General features: G+C 40.4%; 1 protein-coding gene across 1 annotated transcript in view; it reads left to right on the forward strand.

Moving 5' to 3' along the window:
• gabrb4 (gamma-aminobutyric acid type A receptor subunit beta4) overlaps positions 1 to 22,563 on the forward strand; it is a gene marked incomplete at both ends in the record, with an annotated part of 36,544 nt that extends 13,981 nt beyond the window's left edge. The window contains 8 exons of the mRNA XM_080528448.1: positions 9,850 to 9,917; positions 11,822 to 12,042; positions 16,914 to 16,996; positions 18,822 to 18,959; positions 20,246 to 20,398; positions 20,838 to 21,094; positions 21,746 to 21,835; positions 22,210 to 22,563. Coding sequence (XP_080384574.1) covers positions 9,850 to 9,917; positions 11,822 to 12,042; positions 16,914 to 16,996; positions 18,822 to 18,959; positions 20,246 to 20,398; positions 20,838 to 21,094; positions 21,746 to 21,835; positions 22,210 to 22,563 — 1,364 coding nt within the window. The remainder of the gene's footprint in view (positions 1 to 9,849; positions 9,918 to 11,821; positions 12,043 to 16,913; positions 16,997 to 18,821; positions 18,960 to 20,245; positions 20,399 to 20,837; positions 21,095 to 21,745; positions 21,836 to 22,209) is intronic.
• Positions 22,564 to 22,817: the final 254 nt, after the last annotated feature.

Genomic DNA, 22,817 nt, shown 5'->3' on the forward strand with positions numbered 1-22,817 from the left:
TTTACCTTATCATGGTAACATTAACGTTGATGTTAGAGAGCTTTCTGTTGCTAACTTTAGTGATATTGACAGTAGATTAACTAACTTGCCATTTTCATCTTTTGAAATTCATTCAAATGTTAAGTTAATTTATCCCATGTATAAACGTGATTATTACCTGTTTTATTACATGTAGATACAGTACAGGCCAAAAGTTTGGACACACCTTCTCATTCAATGTGTTTCCTTTATTTTCATGACTATTTACATTGTAGATTCTCACTGAAGGCATCAAAACTATGAACACATGTGGAATGATGTAACTCTAAATATGTCTTATATTTTAGATTCCTCAAAGTAGCCACCCTTTGCTTTTTTGTTGTTAATAAAATTAAAAAATGTTGTTAATAAAATATATAATAATAATATTAAATATATATATATATAATAACATATTATTATTAACACATATTATTATTATATATTTTATTAACAACAAAAAAGCAAAGGGTGGCTACTTTGAGGAATCTAAAATATAAGACATATTTAGAGTTATTTCACACTTTATTGTTAAATACATAATTCCTATGTGTTCATTCATAGTTTTGATGCCTTCAGTGAGAATCTACAATGTACCAAATAGTCATGAAAATTATGGAAACGCATTGAATGAGAAGGTGTGTCCAAACTTTTGGCCTGTACTGTACGTGTTGAATAATACTCTCTAGAGTATTAATCAAGCCACAAGCATAACATTTTGCAACAACTTAGATTGGAATGTTCAGACGTCGGACAACTGTCAGTGCATACGCAAAACATGGCAGCATCGATAAGAGGAATCGATAACCTCCATTTTCATATGGTTTGTCTGTTTTTAACTAACAAAATAGTTTGAAACAGTTGATTTTTTTACAGCCCACACTATACATTTTGCTCTGCCCAAATTCCACAGATCAAATCTGATAGTGACATTATACATACGGCCGTTGTTCTTTCTTTGCTTTGTGGGTGCATGAGAAATCGGAAAAGCGTGTCTTGTTTTGTATGCCTAAACCTTGGGATTCAACCTTGTGGGGGAGGGAGGCCTGGGGATTTTCAACAATGCCAGTCATCAGTCCTTGCATCCAAAGTTCTGTCTATGAATTTGAGAGTGGTAACACTTTTCCAAACCCATCCCTCAGCTGTATGTGTTGGGGCTGATGTTTAGGTGTATTGTCAAATTGCAGATTGTTGCTTGTGAAGCACTTTTCCTGCCGTCTTTGGCCACACTGACAATTTAAAAACATAAATATGCTAAGTTTTCTAACATACATCTACAGCTACTGTAATATGTGCATATCCTTGTGAACAAACAAGTTGTAAAATGTGTATGTACACCAGATTTTAGAAAGTGCCTTGTGTGGACTCCTCGCTGATCAAGTGATCTTATTCCTTGATCGCTATCAAATTATAATGGCCATTAAGCACTTAAAGCACAAATTTTAAAATCGACATACTGTACCTTTAATGTCAGTAGTGCTGGCTGTAAGTTGAAGGCTCCAGCCGCTTTACACTTACAAAGCTTTTTGGCTCGCTCCATGGTTAGGACCACACCCACATTTGTCAATAGCTGAGTTAGATGTTCATGGCCAAAGCCAAAAATCAAAGACTTTGGGATAAACAAGTGCAAACCGAGGATTAAGAATATCCATTCTTCCTGTGTTTTAGATTTAAATTAAAATGGAGAATGTGTTTCCTTCCTCTAAGGGCTGTGCCCTGTTTGGCATTGGGGAATGTGCTGAGATCAGAGAGGAAAGGAGCCTGGCAGACAATCAAAGATCAGGATATCTGTTACATGAACTAAAGTGCCTGAATGTTGGATGCAGATTTGGTCGAAGTCTGACTTTATTAAAGACTCTTTTATTATAACCAACACTCCTTTAACGTGCCACGTCAATACCCAGTGAGTTATCGGACTCTGCTGGAAGTAGTCCCTGGGATATCAGGTCAGAGTTTGATGTCGGCAAACAGCATCAGGTCACGGCAGTCAGTGGCTTAGAGGCAGCTTATTGGGAAAGCACTGGAAAGTGCTGACATACTCTGATGTGATAATTGCAGGGTAGTAGTTGGGGCTTGGCTCTGGACATCAGTGTTCGCCCATCTAACACACACACACACACACACACACACACACACACACACACACACACACACACACACACACACACACGTACACATACAGGCTCAATTCTCTGACGTGAAATCTTGCGTGAAATCTGATATTATTGTTTGGACAAATACTTCCAACATTATCTCCAAATTATGTACAAAATGTGAACCCATGAATTGATAGAAACAGACATTTGAGAATTTGACGGTGCTATTGCGATGTTTCCTTTCAGCTTGCAAAGTGCAGCTGCAGGTAAGTGCTTTTATTTTGAGAAAGCCATGGCGGCAAAGTGGATCCCTCTGTTTCATTGAAGCAGGGTGAGCAGAGAGAGAGAGAGAGAGAGATCTTGGTGCTTATGTGTTTACAACTAGCGAACGAATGTACTTTGACATCTCTGGGGAAAATTGTTACTGGTTGCCTTCACAAAGCGCAATGGAAAATGGCCCCACTTTTTTTTTTTTTTTTTTTGGAAGAGATGGGTCAGGGAATATGACAAAGCTGCAAGGCATTTAAGAGAGAGGTGGGCTGCCGTGTCAACATAGCAGCTGTAGTGGGAGGAGAGGGGGGAAGAAAATAGGATTACAAAAAAAGAAGAGAGAGGAAAGATGTGCACTCTCAGTCAAGTGCTGTGCTGGTTAATATTTCAGTGCCAGTATTTGGAGGAACATGGTAATTGTCCGATCTTTTCAGAGAAGGCCTGAGCAGGAGTCATCTGTGTATTATTTGAAGGAAGGAAAGTGGGTACAGTACACATAAACAACAGCAATGGATTTGAGAAGGATGCAAAAAAATCACTGTTTTGAAGTTTAATTTGAAAAATGACACAAATTGAGATGCATTCTGAAATGCAGATATGGTAGCCATACAAGACCATCTTTCACAATGTTCCCTCCCTCTCTTTGGGTGACATTTTTCCATCTTAACTCACTCCTGCAATGTGAAACACAACATAGTTGTCTCAAAACTTTCACCAGGATATCTCAGAACTTAATATTTAAAGAGATAGTTCACCCAAATTACAAAATCACATATTTGGTTCCCTACTCTGAAAGTTGTTTATGGAGAAGGACATATTTCAAATCAAAATGTTGGTTCTGTTTATCTGGGTATAGTCAGTAACCTCTAACTGTTAGCATCTTGAAAACAAAAAACAATGGACCCTGAATTAACATGTTTGAAATATCATGCCTGTATCATCTCATTCAAGTCATTCAAGTCATTAAATCTTTTCAGCGAATTTGGGATGATTTAGGCATATTTCAAACATGGTAATTTAGGGTCCATAGACTCTCCATTGGTTTTTGGTTAGAAATGCTAACAGTTAGCAGTTAGTGACAGTGCCTAGATAAACAGTACAACAAAGTCTGGTTTGAAGTCTGTCCTTGTCCATAGACTCTCATGAACGGTCCCTTTAACCATTGGACAAAATGTATGGCACACAGAGATATTGCGATCTACTGTACAATATTCCAAAAATATTTTTAAACTAATTTCCACATAACTTCTTTTGAAATGTTATGGTAACTGCACACAACCACACAACCCCTGTGAGTTAAGAATACAGCAATGTCTTGGAGTATGTCTACAGTATGTCTTTGACCTATGAGAGTGGAGAGAAGGTGGAACAACTTTTGGCTGGCTAAGTGACTAGGCCAACCTCCATTGCCTGCCATAGTTTGAGAGATCCTTTGTTCAATGCCCAACATTGAAGTACTCAACAGAAATGTAGTGGTATGTGTTTTGAAGCCAGCTCTGAAATATGAATGCAACTAAGAAAACATTGCTGTTGATGGCCGGCCAGACATTTCAAAAGTCCACAGGGAGGTTGTTTCCCATAAACAAATCTCGGACTCCATGAATGAAACCCACCTGATGGAGCTGACCAAACCAAGCTAACTGTTCAAGCAAATCAGTTCAAAAACTGCTTAAGCACTGGACTGTAAATAAACCATTCAGCTGGAACCTTTGATGAATTCCCGCACCAAAAGGTTGGACATTCCTTTCAGCCATTTTTGTTTGTTTTTGGTCATTGTTTTGTGGTCATACTTCCTTTCTCCTTCATTTGATCATTATGATTCAGTGATCTGCTAACTGGGAAATTACGGTACTAATTTGTTCCTTGTGGGGGTGACACAATTCCCTTGTGCTGAAATTTTGGAATTGTTACAAATCACAGAGCGAACATTTGGGGTGAGAGGAGGGGGGGTGTCCTTGCTTTGAGCTCCAAAGTTGGCGCTGCATAAATTATCACCAGATGTTTTGAAGGTGAAACACCTATGTTATAACCCAACTTCTATAAGGAAAGTATTTCAAACAGTCTCTCACACTTTTATAGAAGTGAACCAATCTTCTGAGAGATTAATGTATATGGGATTCCATGTTGATGTCACAATATTTTCAGTCTTAAAAGCATTTAAATATTCAGCCAATATACAATGCACATACATATTGGAGATACGCACACATGTATTGACGAACACATATTTTCTGTTGAATTTGTGCAAGTATGATTAACTGAAAAACAACCCGAAATTTTGGTCCCTCATCCATGTTATTGAAATGAATGGAAATATAGAGGTGGATATATACAGTAGTGTTCTTTCACTCTGCACTCAAATAATTGTTCAACGCAGTAGTTCTTTAAACCCAAAAATATTATTAGCTTTGAACAATATACAATGACAACTGCTATTTCATATGGGAGCAAAGGTCTCAACCAATTTATTTTGATATCCTTCATTTTAATGACGGTAAACCACTCCTTGTGGCAAGGATCTGGAGAAGGCTGACGCAAGCGGGGTACACATAATTATAAGGATTTTCTGCGATTTCAGCGATTTTCGGATGGCTGAAAACAACAGAAAACGCCCGGTTATCAGATGGCTCTTAACATTTTCCTATAACAGAATCCTGTGGTGTGAGGTGTGTTAAGAGTCAATCAATTGTCAATTGTCAATTGTCTCTCCCGACAACCTGCTCGGAAAATGGGCGTGGCCGGCAATCGTAAATGTGAAATGTGTTCAATAATTACGACCAGAAATCATAGGGTTGCCAGATTGTTTGGTGGAATTAGCGGTTTTAGACTGTGGTTAGGGTGGAAAATGTCATTTCCATCTGACAACCCTGCTCGCGAGTCCAACTATAACGTAGCCAATCAAGAAGCGAGCTGACTTCCACTTTGCCGACTTCTTTTCGTTATTCAGCACTTTATTTGCCCTGTCGCACATGGTTGTCTCGTACAGGTCAGTCAGGGTACTACGTTAGATAATAATAATAATAATAATAATAATAATAATAATAATAATAACTTTATTTGTATAGCGCTTTTCCTGCAAACGTTGCGGCTCAAAGAGCTTTAATCATTACATAATCTTAATTTAATTATTTTTTAATTTAAAGGCAATATTAAAAGGATGTGTTCACGCGAGATTTCTGGCTTGGGGAACGAGACTAGAGAGTCCGGAATCTGTCGTTCCCCAAGCCCATTTTCCGAGCAGGTTGTCGGGAGAGTCAATTGACAATTGACAATTGATTGACTCTTAACACACCTCAAACCACAGGATTTTGTTATAGGAAAATGTTAAGATCCATCTGATAATCGGGCGTTTTCTGTCGTTTTCTGTCGTTTTCAGACATCCGAAAATCGGCCTGAAAATCCTTATGTGTGTACCCCGCATAACCAAAGGCTGACTAAAGCCTGATACACACATTAAGATAATCTGGCCGATTTTGGCCAGATTTCCCCCCCCTTCCGACCAAGGACAGCAAACGCCTGATTATCGGATGGCTCTAAAGATTATCCTACAAGCATAGGTGAAAGTGGGCCGGAACGGTCCGGTGCTGCGTTCCGGCAAGACTTTCTGTGCCGGAACGCCGTTGGGGGAAGAGATGCAGCTGCCTGTCAATCAAAATCCGATTGCTGCAGAGTGCAGAAGCAATCACGATTCACGATCCATAATTTCCAACAAGGAAACACATGGCTGACGTTATGTTTCCTTGCGTCTATTTTAATACCTTTGAAAAGGACATGTTAACCCGCTTTACAGTAGACCCGACGCGACGTGGTTGGGTGGGCAGCACTGGGCACTGAGACAGTCCGACCGGGATTACAGTCGCGCCGTATGGAAGCATATAGTGGACTAAATTCAAATGTTAATGCAATTTGAGATTGCATTTGCATGTTCCACTTTTGCATGCATTCTTTCAGACAATATTCAAATTCAAATGCAATTCTAATGATTAGCATTTTCATTTTCATGTACCTGATGTGCACATTCGCTGTCAATATTAAAATGATAATGCAAAGCCATTTGAAATTTAATTTTCAAAGTCATGCGCTGCTTTGTAGCTGACAAAATTCAAAAGTTCATTCTAATGTGAAAATTACTATGCAATCCCAAAATAGCATATTCATTTGCCACTTTTGCCTGCGTTATTTGAGTCAATATTCAAATTGTAATGCAATAATGTGATACGCAATACATTTACATGTTCTAGTAAACACATCCGCTTTGTAGCTGACAAAATTCAAATTTTCATTCTAATGTGAAAATGACTATGCAATCCCAAAATAGCATATTCATTTGCCACTTTTGCCTGCGTTATTTGAGTCAATATTCAAATTGTAATGCAATAAAATTGTTATGCAATAATGTGATTAGCAATTGCATTTATATGTTCTAGGAAACACATACGCTCATTAGAATTGCATTTGAATTTTAATATTGTCTGAAAGAATGCATGCAAAAGTGGAACATGCAAATGCAATCTCAAATTGCATTAACATTTGAATTTAGTCCACTATATGCTTCCATAAGCAAGCCGTGTTGCCAGATTGGGCTACTTTTGGTCACACTGGACGGGTGGATTCGACAGCTTTTAGACTGGTTGGGCTGGAAATTGTCAATTCCATCTGGCAACCCTGGTAGCAAAATATGTGCATACGTATCTGGTAGCCTACTGGTACTTTCAAATCGCATCGTATTATTATTAATAATTACAATTTACAATACAAATACAACAATTGGGGGTCCCTCAAAGAAAAATTGGGTGCACTGCGCGCGCACAACATCAACCTCCAAGGCTTGATTCTGACCCAGGAAAAACCCTGGTATGTACTGTATAACATGATAGCCATCTATGAGCAATGCACTGTATATAAGATGATGACCAAGGGTCTTTCTGCAGCTGACCAAGGGGTTGAGTTCACTTGATGAGGCCCAATTTTGTTTTAGACTCTGTAGGCTACTGTATTTGTTTATTAAGACTTAAGATATATTATCTGAATTTCTCTTGTTTTATCAAATGTTCCAATTATTTTCATTTCTTGTGCTGGTTTAAAATTGCAGGAAACTAGCACAAATAATTGTGTGGGAGAGAGGGGCCGCCACTACCAAAACGTGCACAGTTTTGGGTCGCTCCACCACCAAAAACTCTCACTCCAAACTCTGGTGAAACTTGGCAGCCCTAAAGTGTTTCTAAATTCGACACCAACACCACGATGTGTGTGTTCAGGGATGCATGAAGCTGGGGGCAGGAGGAGAACAATATGAAACGATGAAGGTTGGGGTAGTAGCCTATACTGTAGTTCCTGTAAGAAACTCAAACCACTTTCACCCCTGCCTACAAGATTATCCTGTGGTGGGAGGTGTGTTAAGAGTTAATTTCTCCCGACAATCTGCTCGGAAAATGGTCGGGGCCGACGATCGTAAATATTAAACGTGTTCAATATTTACGATCAAAAATCCTCTTGTGTGTGGGCGACTCCCGAGTCCGATTGTGATGTGGCATGGAATGTAGCCAATCAAGAAGCTGACTGACTCGTCTTCTTCTTTTAGTTTTTCGGCAGTTTATTTACCCTGTCGCACATGGCTGCCTCGTACAGGTCAGTTAGGGTACTACTACCCTGATCACGCAAGATTTCGGGCTTGGGGGACGAGACTATTGATTGATTGATTGAAAACTTTATTAGAAGATTTGCAGAAGTAGGTACATGAAAGTACATATTACATACAAGGTCATCTAACAGGATAAAAACCCAAGAAAGCCACTGGCTTATTTCAATTGGGGTCCTTGATTCTCAATTCATCGTTACATGTAAGACCGACAAAACAAGCTAGTACTATCTACAAGATAATACAGACAAATAACTATTACTATCTACAAGATAAAAATACATCCATCATGGGAAGAACAATACAACAAAACATCAGGTATGTACAGCGGGTAGGACAGGTGGGGACATACACCACAGGTGGGGGCGGGGGACAAAACACAAAGTATGTACAGTGGGTAGTTCGGGTCTTTTAATCTGATTTTTGATTTAGAGGGTCCAGTTACGGATTGCAGCCTCCTGTAAATGTTTTTTGAGAGTGGTTTTGAAGGTGGGCAGTGTTTTGCACTCCTTTAAGATTATAGGAAGGGCGTTCCACATTTTTACTGCATAGTTTGCAAACGAGTTTAACCCCTTGTTTGTGGTGCAACGCGGTTGAACGTGGTTCGTGGAGCTTCCTCTGGTGTTGTATGTGTGGACGTTGTTCACTTTTTGGAAGTATGTTGACAGGTACTTGGGTGTCTTTGTGGTGTAGCGAATCTTGAAGACCAGGCCCAGTGCAAGCTGCTGCACTCTGTCAACTACTAGACTGTTGTAGATCAGATCTTTATGTATGTGGTGTGCTGTATTGGGAATATCGGAGCACACCACACACAATACGATCAAAACTGTTCAATCCATGATTTGTTATCTTCATGTGTGGGTTCTCTCTCAGATAAAAAAAATCTGTAAAGATTTAGAAAATCTTTATGTGTGTACCAGGCTTTAGTCATACAGAGAACCTACTGTAAGCATATTTGTGAGTAGTTTAAAACCTGTTTGACCTGCTGTTTACTATGACTTTAGTCCACTGTTGCACATACAGTATAGTTATTTTCGAATCTATTCTTTCAACTGATCCCACATAAATTGCTGTCTGTTGTAGAATCCAGGCCACTGATGCACAGTATATGACTGTTATTGCATCTGAAGGAATATTTCCTTATCTTATTCACTTTGAAATTGCTGAATGTCAACACGCCATGACATATCTGTCAGTTCAAGTTTCTTGTAAGGAGGTAAAGGTACTGTAGGAGGAGATTATCAAAGATTACATGATTTCGGTCATTGTTTCACTTTCCACATGCCAAATGAGAAGAGCTCCGAGTTTCTTCTGACAGGGTGACCTGATCAGGAAAAGATATGGGTCCTACAAATATGATGTTTTAAGTGATAAGGGTTGTCTTCATGCTTGTGATGCTTTTACTGTGTTTTTGGCATGCTTTTACTTACTTACTGTAATACGTATCATGCTTCTAGCTATCATCAAAGGTCTTCTGCTCTCACCGAAGGCTTGTTCCCAGAGTGACGCATTTATGACAGTTTTCCGGAAATGTCCGATTCACTGATACTGATGTCCCACTTTAGAAATGTCCAAATTTAGCCTTATGAGTAATACACATAAAATGTTATCACAAAGAGCTTCATAAAGGTTTTTTTCCATGGTACATATAGTACAATAATGATAATTTCCTGTGATGGAAGACAGTTTTGGATAATGTTGTTATTATATGTATTTTATCCCGTTTACAATAATCAGGATTCTAAAAATGTATTATTTCATAACTCTGTGAGTCATTTCTCAGAGAATTTGGTGTCTGACTGCACTGGTTTAATTGTGTTCCCTCAGGTCCTCCAGTCATCGTAGGAATGAGCATCAACATCGCTAGCATCGACTCCATCTCAGAAGTAAACATGGTGAGTTACAATCCTTAGTACTGTACCTATAGTACATTCATTTGCAAACCCCACTTTTCCACTTTTGTCTTTGGTCTTGGGATTACTGTTTAAGTAATATTGTAATGTAAATTAATGATCTTATATACCTGTGTTGTAAACACAAATCCACTAACTCTACCTTTTGGGCTGACTAGTTTGCACTACTGTGTATACCTTTACCTATCGGCTTACTATCTGAACCACCACTGATCAGATTGTGGTTTTGTCGTATGAGTTGAAGAGATATTGTTGCAGTCTGCTGTCCATTGTCACAACAAGACTTTCTTTTTGTGACTCCTGGTTAAAACATGGTGTATCGAACAATGGCTTGATATCAAATTACTTTCATTGTAATGTGATTTGTAATACTACTTCAGTCAGTCTTTTTTGCCCTTCCAAACATTAGATAACCAAAGACATGGTGTGCATCTGTTATGCTTGATTCTATTAGATAACCTGTGATGGTCAGAGAGCTGGGAGAGATCAGGCTCAGTCTTGTGTGTCTTTAAAGAAAACAATATGGCTGGTGTCTGAGCAATGACATCATTCTGTCTCTCTACTCTCCTTTTTTTTCTTCTATTTAAAAAAAAAATCTTATTCAATGTGGCACAGTTGCTCACAGAGTTCACTCCCCCCAGAAGCAAAAGGAGCTTTGCTATTTTGTTGTTGCTTTTTCTTCTTCCTTCAACGTTACCATTTGGAGTCACATGAGGATTTTCATCTAGTTTCACGAAACATCCGATTTTATTTTTAATTTGATGGAAGTAGTCACTCATGTATGAAGCGGTTGTCATTCTTTTTATGAGCAAGCAAGTGTAGCACTTTGATTTATTCATCTTGGAAGTTGTTGTAGAAGATTCTTTTGTACTCTTTTGGTTTTTGTTTGATGTTATTTTGGTTTCCCTGGACATTTGAGGAGGCAGAATAAAGTGCAAAGCAGAGAAGGTTGCCAAAGGTTCCTGTGTACAGACAAAAATACAGACAAAAGGAATGTGTCATTTTTCAACTTAGAAAGCTATTCACAAACTGAACATCCAATGTCTAATGGCATTACAAATCTGTACTCATTTATATTTATGTAAATTGCCTATATTGTCAGATAACATCGTTTTTGCAATAGAAAACTATATATTTTTATAACAAGATTGGTTTATTGGCGTGGGCCTTCCTAGATGTTGCAATCAGATGAAAGCCATACAGTAGGTAAAGGACAGTAGGTTCTTTGTGTTAATATTTCATTTTATTCTATTTTTCACGATGCCGCAAAAACCAAAGAAAATTACGATTTTTTTTTAATGGAAAATATGTAATACCCTTTTCATAGGGTAAGACTCTGCAAATGTAGGTCATTTTATGTCCAGCTGAATAACCACTCCGATTAGCTCTCAGTCTGGTTATAAAATGTGATGTACATTATGGTTCACTTGGACACTGACGTTCCCAAAATAATTGGCAGCATTTATCATGCAAAATTCAGAAGGACTGCACTGTCATCAGAGGTTGCTTATTAAACTAAACCTGTTAAATCTATTGGTTTTGATAGATTTTTCGTGTACTGTAATATACAGAATAATGATGACAAATGTATGTATTTATTTATTTATAAGGTTTCTTAACAATGCACATATACTGTAGCTGCACGCTGTATATAATACAGTACATATATTCATTGAGCATAGTATTTAATCAATATAACAAGCCAGGTAATGTGCCATTTGGAGCCTCCTTAAGAACATTAACAGTGCTATTTACTATTGAACACATACTGTCTTTTTGTGAGCAATTGATAAAAAAGAAAAGAAAAAATACACACAAAGAAATAAACATCACACCTGAAACGCCGTTCAGCTCAATCACACTTGCTGTTTTCCCTTTTTCCCCAGGATTACACCATCACAATGTATTTCCAGCAAAGCTGGCGGGACAAGCGGTTGGCCTACGCTGAGCTGGACCTCAACCTGACTCTGGACAACCGTGTAGCAGACCAGCTGTGGCTCCCTGACACCTACTTCCTCAACGACAAGAAGTCCTTCCTGCATGGTGTGACAGTGAAGAATCGTATGATTCGACTGCATCCTGATGGCACTGTATTATACGGGCTGAGGTACTTTCACTTTCAATTGCATTACACTGTCACAAAGCTTTGTGACACCTGGCCTATCAGACAGAACCAGACAAGATTTTGGAAATAGTAAGACATGAGAGGAACTACAGTAGCGCTATGTCTAAAATACTCTAAATACTATTCAGGACCTCTCAGTTATCAATTTCATTCAAATGTAATATCAATATAATTGGTTATTAGTAGTTGTAGTTATTGGCACATAGCAGGTTCAGAAAACGAGATAGATAATTACTGCTCTTTGAGTTATATAATGTGGTTGTGCTTGGCCACTGATGTTGCTTTGTTCCACAGGGCAGTCCCATTTTGAAATGTTTCAATGCTAAAAACAAATTCAGCTGTAAATGTTAATTATAGGAAGCTTACAGCTAAATGCACAGATGCTGCTGTAATGGCTACATTACTATGTTACGCCTGCTCCATTACCTCATTCAACTCGACACAATCAGTGGGGATGGCATTTCACTCTTGTCATGTGCTTTTCCTGTTGTCTGGAACGATTAAATATAGCTTAGGTCAGCCTCTGGAAAAGGATTTTGTTATTTTTGACAATGCAATACCTTGCTCATGCACATGCTCATTGACATAGGATATAATTAAAGCATTAGTGTCAGGAAGTAATCTTCTCACACTCCCAGGTCATTTTTCAGACAGCCAGCATGCAATTAGTAAACACTATTCCTGAGATTCGCAGGACTTCATACATACAAGCCTCTTGTCTTCGGTCTATCCAACCAATCTCTGGAGGTGTCAGTGTGGTATTGATGCGAGAGTTTGATGATATTCGGGAGTGAGAGGGGAAATTAATGGAGTGTTAAATACTTGCTTAATATATCTCCTGGTGGAATCAGCTGTGGGTGCAGGGGAGGGCTTTAAGTGTTTGCAGCTTCCAAGTTTTCCCCGCTGTCAAGAACAACAGAGTGAGATCGAAGTAAAGACTGATACAGACTCAAGTAGACTACAGAATTGCTGGGGTGTGTGCAGTGCATTTACACTTTGAACACATGCTCGTGTGACACGATTTACCACTGCACCACACCCTTTTTAATGTCTATTTGTTAATTTGATTGACCCAAGAGTTTTTCTGATATGAGATAAAAGCCTATACTCTACGCAAATCCAGGGTACTTTCAGTACATACCACACAGTAGACAATGTATGAAATAGAAGGGGTCCTAACTAGGGATGGGAATTGATAAGATGTTATTAATACCGATTCCATTATTGATTCCTGATAAATATATCGGTGTGGAAAAAAGTAAGCCTACACAGGTTTTCAGCGTCAACGCAGCTGTTTTATTATCTTGAGTCTCTGAACACAGTACATGATATCTGAACATAATATTTGAACATCAATAAAAATAAATAAAATAATGGAAAACAAATGACTGCATTCATAAATACAGTACGCTATGGAAATCTGCTCTGGTTTCAACGTTGTTTCAACATAAGAGTGCTCTGAAATCAGTTAATTTCCGAATGGTCTTTACAAACTAACTGTAAATATGGCGGACACCAATGATAGCATTACCATCATAACGTTGACGCTAGCTAGCTTTCTGGTGCTAACTTTATTGATGTTGACAGTACATACTCGTTAAGTAAAGTTGCCATTTCATCTTTTAAAATCAATTCAAATGAACGTTAATTCATTCCATGTCTAAACATGATTATTACCTGTTTTGTTACACGTAGATGCATGTTGAATAATACTCTCGAGAGTACCAATCAAGCCGCAACCATAACATTTTGCAACAACTTGCGCCGTCATTTTTAGATTGGAATGTTCAGACGGTCTGACAAACCGTCTTTTCAGTCAGAGTGCCCAGTGTGCGCTCTCAGTGCTCCTAGAGCACAGTGCTCTGAATTTTCTAACAGGGACGCTCTGAATTTCCAAATTACCAGAGAGCACCTCGGGTGTGCTCCAGCGCTCTCAGAGCATATGTCGACCGTTTCTTCCTCGACTCCGCCATGACTCCTTGTTGCAAGTTTCAGAGTTTGACGGCATCATGACGCACAAGTTTTTGCAATGCGCAACTGTCAGCGCATGCACAAAACATGCCGGCATCGATAACAGGAATCGATAACCTCGGAGGGATACAATTCCGATGCATCAAACAATTTGGAAACGGTACTCCACTGGAACCGGTTATCGATTCCCATCCCTAGTCCTAACTGAATGGCTAACATGGTGTAGAACCAGTTTATTTCTAGAGTGCAGGATGCAGTAATACATAATGACATATCTCATAATGTTAATGATACTGATTCCATGTTATTGTATATCGTGTTCTGCACAAGACAAGCTAAAACTTCACGCTCACTTAATTGTTTCTTGGAGGGGGTGGAAGGTGCTCTGTCCATCCTGAATTCTCTGCCCCAGAAAAAAAAGCCCACAGAAAATGCTCTAATCCCTTACCAGCACATTGTCCCAGTTTCATCAATGAAACAGACTAGACAGGGAGTCTGCTATGAGAGCGCCCAGAGGGACCCACCCAAAACGACTGGGGGGCAGCCTGAAGAATGGGAGCATCCTGGGGCCCTTTCAAAGTCAGAGTACAGCCGGAGCCCTGGGGCCCAGAGGCCAGAGGCTTCGTTTTTTTCTCACAACTTTTGGCTGCTTTGCTTTACAGGAATCATATACAGTAAACGTATGATGGAGACAGTGCACAGTGCAGAGTGAAAAGTCCCTTTATGTTAACAAAGCAAAAAGAGGAGTGATGAGCTCCTCTTTGGCCGTCTTAAGTCAGACAACGTTCACTACGGAATGTAACTTACTGTAACGTGCCAAGTATGAAAATGTACAGACAACAACAAGGGTGACTTGTTTGTTTGGCCTTTGCAGAAAACACAGCACCACACATTCCTCCCCCCGTCACAACATATACACTTCACCAGCACCTTAGATTAGATTAGATTAGATTCAACTTTGTTGTCATTGCAGAGTACATGTACCAGACAATGAAATGCAGTACTATGTACTGTATATGCCATCATTAATTGATTAGCTTTGTCCAGATCTGCTTTATTGAGATAGTTTTGTTTTGTATGCAATTGAATGCAAGGTTATTTTCCAAAAGAAAAAAAAAGGTGTGAGGCTGATGATACAGTATCGATATGGGGATTTCATTTAACCAATAAGGTATTATCATAGATTGGTTTGCTGCTGTAGGTGTGGTCCCTTGTGTTAGTCTAAGTCTAAGCCTACCCAATCTGTCGGTGTGGTCCCTTGTGTTAGTCTAAGGCTAAACCTACCCAATCTGTAGGTGTGGTCCCTTGTGTTAGTCTAAGCCTACCCAATCTGTAGGTGTGGTCCCTTGTGTTAGTCTATGCCTACCCAATCTGTAGGTGTGGTCCCTTGTGTTAGTCTAAGGTTACCCAATCTGTCGGTGTGGTCCCTTGTGTTAGTCTAAGCCTACCCAATCTGTAGGTGTGGTCCCTTGTGTTAATCTAAGCATGCCCAATCTTAAAACCTTGCGGCTGATTGTACACCAGATTGGAAGACATAGCATGGTCCAAGGCCTCCTTAAATTATCTATCCCAGATGTAATATGGGCTGTTGTTAAGTCTAAACTTCCCTTCCACTCTCCCCTGCCCCCTAACGCACAAACACACAAACTGTGTACCTATCAAACTCTCTGCGTGAATGTGTCGGTGCATCTGACACAGAGGTGATGAGTTGAAACTCAATTACTTTTTCTATTCAGGCAAACCAGTGAGCTCCCTATTTCATTTACACAAGAAGCCTGAAAGCGGGAGAAAGCTGGTATGATTTAACAGCACAAATGTAATTACAAAAATGTGCTGCACTAGTAAATATCTCAGTTAAACGCCAAAGACTCCCACACAAATAATCTGTAACCAGTGCGGCTTTCCTGGGCCACTGGATTTATTGAAATTGAATATAATGCAAACACCGCTCATAAACACACCTGGCAGAAACATATTTCTGTTTCAATCACAATTTATTGTGAAATTGAAACACACACGCAATCAGCAAACCCACAGCATTGCTCAATTGTTCTACTTATGCAAGGCATGCTTTTTTGGAAGATAGAATACATTTTATGTGGGGTATGATGTGTTTGGAGGTGCACGTTGTTTGTGGTTAGGTTAGAGGTGTAATGTTCTTATGTTTCTAAAATGCCACGTATGCATGTTGGAGGTATCTACTGTACGTATAGGGAAGACTGTGGTGGGGTCTCCCACTGTTTACCCTTTCCTCCCACCTCTATCTCCCACAACTCTGAGTAAGATGTTTGTGAGTCCACAGTCACAACATAAATGAGTCTGTCATGAGGCCTGTACGCACCCTAACACACTGCTCACTGTGGTGCATTCATGTTGTATTCCAACCGCTCTGTTTGTAATCCACTTGCCTCAGTCAGAACACATCCTTAGCAAAGTCACTTAATGCTATTTCCTTCATTCAAAATTCATTAAGAAATGACCACCGCTATTAGAGAAGATCTCCAACCCAGGGCCAGATTATGACGAATGAACCAACGTGTATCTCTCTCTCTCTCTCTCTCTCTCTCTCTCTCTCTCTCTCTCTCTCTCTCTCTCTCTCTCTCTCTCTCTCCCCCTTTCCTGTTCTTCTTTTGCGCCACAGAAACAGAGCAGGTTGTATGCAACACTGGCCTGCCAATGATTGCAATACCTTTGTTTTCCTTTTTTTCAACAGGAGACAACTGCCTAACATTACTCATTTAAAGATTCACATCGTGCAGTCAAGGCTAAGCTACGATTTTTTAAGGTTACCAAGGTAACAGCGATTCTCTCTCTCTCTCTCTCCCCCCCCCCCCCCTCTTTTTCTCTCACCCTCTATGTCTCTGCTCTCCTTTTCTTTCCAGAATAACCACCACGGCAGCTTGCATGATGGACTTGAGGAGGTACCCCCTGGACGAACAGAACTGCACCCTGGAAATTGAAAGCTGTAGGTGGACGTAACTCAAATACCTCTCAACCTATCCCACTCCTCAGAGGCTCCTCACCCTTTAAATAACCCCTCCCCCACCCCCCCTCCCTAGACACACACTCACACGCACACGCACACACACACACACACACACACATCGTTTCTCAAGCATCTCAGCATGAATGTCATCCTGCTATTTTCACTGGGTATCACAGTATTCTTTTTTAAAGCACCTTATATGATTTCAAGCAGTTTTTTTTTGTAGTTTAGCTCATGTCGGTCTGTCTATACATTTAAAGCACAATCAAACATTTGGATCTGTCATTCATTTTCCATTTTATTGTGGCTACTGTAGCCAAATAACTGATGGATATACTGTATATGTATCCATTTAGATATTCACAAAATCACTATTTTCAATCTCCCCTCCAAAACATATTGCCGTATTCTTCATCTGGCATCACCTTCTCATCCAATGTGAGTTCTTTTTCACAGCCCTCAGGTCAAAATCGTTCCTTGTAAAAACTAGTGCGAAGTTGAAGTCTGGGCTGTTGTAACTTGGGTTCTGGGGTGGTTTTGAATGGTGTCCTCAGAGACCTGGAGTCAGCAGATGTGATCATTTGGATCATTTAAAGCAGCCCTCTTGGCCAGCACTATTGGCTTCTCTGACTGTGTGCACCATTTCTTATAGATAGCTCAGAGGCCAATGACTGCAATTGACAAATGCAGATGATATTGAACATGTTTGCAGGTATATCAATGTATTGACCACTGAATGCTACTTAACCTGGCAGATGAACTGTCTCTGTCATACTGTAGCAACATCAATGGTGCTTTTCATGGCACAGTAGCGCAGGATCACGGCAAAGGATGGATGCATTTATTGAGCCAAAAACACAAGTGACTTGATTTTATAACCCAGTGCATCAACAATTTACAATGCAAATGATGTGAATGTCACACTTGAAATGGATCAATAGAAGGTACACACTGTGCTGCTGCTGTTCCAGCTAGGTTGGCGTAAGACAGAATGTCTTCGGGGATACTGTAGTGTCCATGATCAACTTAATAGTATACAATACGATGCAGCCAAATATGTACAGTAAACATGTAAGTCATAGTTCTTCAACCTCCAATGTTATAAACAGATTAAAATGGGATATATCCCAATACTACCCGGGGTTTTATATGGTCCTGGACAGGCAAAAGAGGGGTCATTACATGTGAAATACAGCATGGGCATTCATATGAAAGTGATTGCAATGAAGAGCTACTGCAGAGTAAGTGTCTGAGGTGGCATCGCTTTGAACTGCACAACGTAAATCTCCATCATAGGTGTCTTTGATGCCATTCCTTTTTTGATTGAGCGTCTTGAGAGTCCACATGAATCAAGACACATAAGCATGTCTTGACATATGTCATAAATATTCATGTTGTGTGTCTGACATCACTTAGCTATATCGTAATGCATGCAGTGATATCGTTTAGCTAACTGGGCATGGAAGTGAGTTTGGGTTACTAAGGAAACTCACATGGCAGTGGCTCAGGAGGTAGAGCCGTTCGGCGGTTCGAACCCCGACTGGACACGTGTCGGGGTCTCCTTGAGCAAGGCGCCAAACCCCTAATTGCTCCAGGGTCACCATCTATGGCCAACCCCTTGCCTAGAGCATAAATTACCAAATGTCAACAATTGACTGACAAGTCGATGGCATGGCAATAAAACAGTTATATTTACTCTGTGTTTGTCTTTTCAGCCTTTCTTGGCAAGAATGAGAGATATTACTGAAACTGAATCTTTATTATTTCTTTACCCCCCTCCACCCATTCCCCTCCCCTGAGACAGATGGATACACCACAGACGACATTGTGTTCTTCTGGCAAGGAGGTGACAGTGCCGTGACAGGGGTGGACAAGCTGGAGCTCCCTCAGTTCTCCATTGTGGAGCTCCGTCTGGTATCCAGGGAGGTCAGGTTTACCACAGGTAAGGGATCCAGTCACATAGCTCATACTTTCGTTCAAATATACGCAATAGCCCTCTATGAGGCACAATCAAAATGCAGAAAGGTGTTTCAACATTTTGGTGTCTCTCTCTATATTTCCATCACTTTGTAATGGCTGTGTAGAGCTTGATTTTGCTTGCCGGATGGAGCAAATCTTATCCGGCCACTCACTGTTGTGCGTTATTAATCTCTTTCTGATGGGCAGCACTTCCAACAAGCTGCTTAACAATTCAGAGAAGGAGACCCGAAGAAGATTTAAGGTCATCTCCATGTGACAGTTCGCTTGAATTCATTTAGAAAATGTTGCCATCATTTAAGTGGTCTTGCCCTGGTGTGTATATACTTGTTTATTTATGTAGATTCACCAGGAACCAGGAACAGACCTGCAGGGATAAAATATGTATGCCCAGCTATTGATTCATTAAAAGATTTATTGGAAGGGCGAGATGATGGGGTCATTTCTCATTATGTGTAGCTCACAGTCAATTGCCTTTTAAATTAAAACCATTCATAGCGATCTTAAGTCCTTTCTCCCATTTTGATAAAGTGGTTATACAAAGTCCCTGGTTGGAATGAGCTATGCATCCATAGCGGTAAATATATCACTTCAGCTGAAGTAAGGAAAGTCAAATCCACAGGGAATATCCTGATATTTCTTTCACATCAACAACTTGATGTTGAGGCTCGTTTGAATAATCGATACAAGCAATGCACCAATGAATATCTCATCACAAGCGACTGACATTTGTTTCTCTGGGACAAGCAGAAATGGTAATCACGTAGGTTCACCCGCACACCCGCACCTTGTGTGGTTCCCTCACTCTCACTTACGTAGTAGGAAGGCTTGCTCTCCAATTACGCACCTTTTAAAATCCCCTTTTGGTGATATTTAGAGGACAGAGAAAGTGCTAAACAGAGAAAAGCACAGCAGCTCTCCATGACAATTCTCAGAGGGATGCTGGAGCTGCCTACTGAGATGGGGGGGTTGCAGAAAAATCTGCCGTGTTTGCGACTTTCTGCCATGTTTAATTGGAATCGAACTTGTCCCTGGGAAGGGATCCATTGCTTTGGGGAAATTAAGTGCTCCGTCTGAACAAATGGAGAAATGACTACCCCTGCGCATTGTCAAAGTGTAGACTTTGGAACTCATAAGTTGTGCTAGCATTTGTTCCCTTTCTCATTGGAACATTTTAACTCGTGTTTTCTCTGCCTTCTCCTTGTCCCACTCCCAATCCTCCCATCTTCTCGCCTTGTTCCCTCTTTAAAGGCTCCTATCCCAGGCTGTCGCTGAGTTTCAGGATCAAGAGGAACATTGGTTACTTCATCCTGCAGACCTACATGCCCTCCATCCTGATCACCATCCTCTCATGGGTCTCCTTCTGGATCAACTATGATGCCTCTGCAGCTCGGGTGGCCCTGGGTAAGGCTCTGCCACCACTGCAATGTTTCAATACAACAAGTATTCCCAGTAAACATAATAGGCAAGGTTGCCTTTAACTTTGCTCACAAGGTTGCTGTAACATTGCGGTAACTTATTTTGCCACAACAGTGCAAAATGCTACGCACAGCACAATTGTGAATGGCCATACACAGATTAGTGTGTACCTCCCACTTGCACAAAGAAGCCCTTACAACCACAAATAAAGTGTGCCTTCCATTGAATATAGAGAGCAATAATATCAGCAACTCAGCAATAGCAACTTGTCCAACAATGTTTGGAGGCACATACTGTACATCCTCCTCAAAATCATTGCCTTGAATTCTCATATCAGACTGAATATCCCTGTATCCCTGTAGACTGAATACTTTACGTCAGGTTTGTGTCTAATAAAGATATCTTTTTGTTTGTGTTTTTTCAGGTGTTACAACGGTGCTCACCATGACAACCATTAACACCCACCTTAGGGAGACCCTCCCAAAGATCCCGTATGTGAAAGCCATCGACGTCTACCTCATGGGCTGTTTTGTGTTTGTGTTCCTGGCCCTGCTCGAATATGCCTTCGTAAACTACGTGTTCTTTGGCCGGGGCCCCCAACAACAGAAGAAAATCAACGAGAGGCTGAACAAAGCCAACAACGAGCGGCCGCGATACGAAGAGAAGCGTCTGAGGGAACAGGTTGGCCTTCTCTCTGGCCCATTTATGTATTTCTTCACTATGTCAATCACAGTGTAAAACAACCATTTTTGATATCCCTAGCACAGGCATCTATTTTGTTTTTCCACAAAGACCCCAACACCCTTATTCCCCTATGTGAGCCTGTATAAGACAGTGCTTTCAGAAGCATACTGATGCCACCCTTCACCAGATACGCATCCAACAACCATCATCCATTGCTTTTCTTCAAGCACTGACTCTTAAAATTGAATGAGTATGAGTATATAGGTATAGCTCTAGATTGGTGTAAAACGACATTTTCATTCTCCTATCAGGTTGTCTATGTTTTGCTGTGGGCTTGATTCAGTTTCACCACAGTGCCTTACCTGGGAAACATTGGATAAACCTTTGCCAACTTCCCCCAAAAGATTTCCAAATATCAACATGATATGCAGGAGGAAACAACAGAATACAAAGAGAAGGAGATGCTAATGGTCAGACTGAATGAAGCCCCTTGTCTCTGTGTCTGAAATATGACATGCCATGCTTATGCGAAAAATGTTGTTGTTAACCACATGTTTATGCGTTCTGTATTTTTAAGAAAAATGTGCTTAATTGTCAGTGTTCTATAGGCATGTTAATGTTCTCTTCATTTTTTTTTCACATTGCAAGGACTCCATTTCCGCGCCGTTTCAAACCAACACCCTCAGGTCATATACACAGCGAAGAAATCTGTATCTCGAGGAACAAAGAAAAGTTGGGGTACATGCATTTAGAAATCATATGAGCTGTGGGACAGCAGACTAATTGAGGTCTGATAAAAAAAAAGGTTGATAGAGTGATGGCAATTAATTTGTGTCAATTTACTCTAAGTGAAAAAGCACTGTAAGACTCTGTAAGGGAGAACATTTGAGAAGTGCCTTGATTAATAAATCTTTTTAAAGAGGCATGGTAAAATGACATTGCTCATCATCATTACATTTGCTTTAGCTTGAAAATGAAAAAGCTGTATTGAGGGGAGGGACGGGTGGAACGGGGTTAGGGGTGCATTAATACAGGAGTTTTGGGGGGGAAATACCACTGGGCCTTAGTTATCCCTGACACTCACTCCCTCTCTCCCTCTCCTCTCCTGATAGGTGGACGCATACGGGAACATTCTCCTCACCACGCTGGAGATGAATAATGAGGTGATGCCCTCTGACGTCGGCAGCAGCGTCAGCGACTCCCGGAATTCAGTCATGTCCTTCGACAGCTCCGGGGTCCAGTTCAGGAAGCCCATGGCGCCTCGGGATGGGTTCAGCCACCACTCACTGGACCGGAGTGCTATGCGGAGCAGGGCCAACTGTCGGCTACGACGGCGCTCGTCCAAGCTCAAGCTGAAAATCCCCAACCTGGCAGATGTCAGCACCATTGACAAGTGGTCCCGGGTCATTTTCCCCATCACCTTTGGATTTTTCAACCTAATCTACTGGTTGTACTACGTGAATTGATGTGCATCCCTCTAGGAATCATGGGCCATATTTTGAGAGCACATTCAATTGGCTTTGATACGGTTGGAAAATATGTATACACATATACAAGTTGATACATATGTATATGCATATTTCTATATATTATATTTATATATACACATGTGTGTGTAAATCTGAAGGACTTTTTCTCCTGTACAAAGTATTAATATAATGACTTGAATGTTTAAGAATAATTGTGAGAGAAACATTTCAAGCCTTTGAATTTCCTTTTC

Source organism: Nansenia antarctica (genome assembly GCF_963989245.1).
Source record: "Nansenia antarctica genome assembly, chromosome: 4".
Lineage (NCBI taxonomy): Eukaryota > Metazoa > Chordata > Actinopteri > Argentiniformes > Microstomatidae > Nansenia > Nansenia antarctica.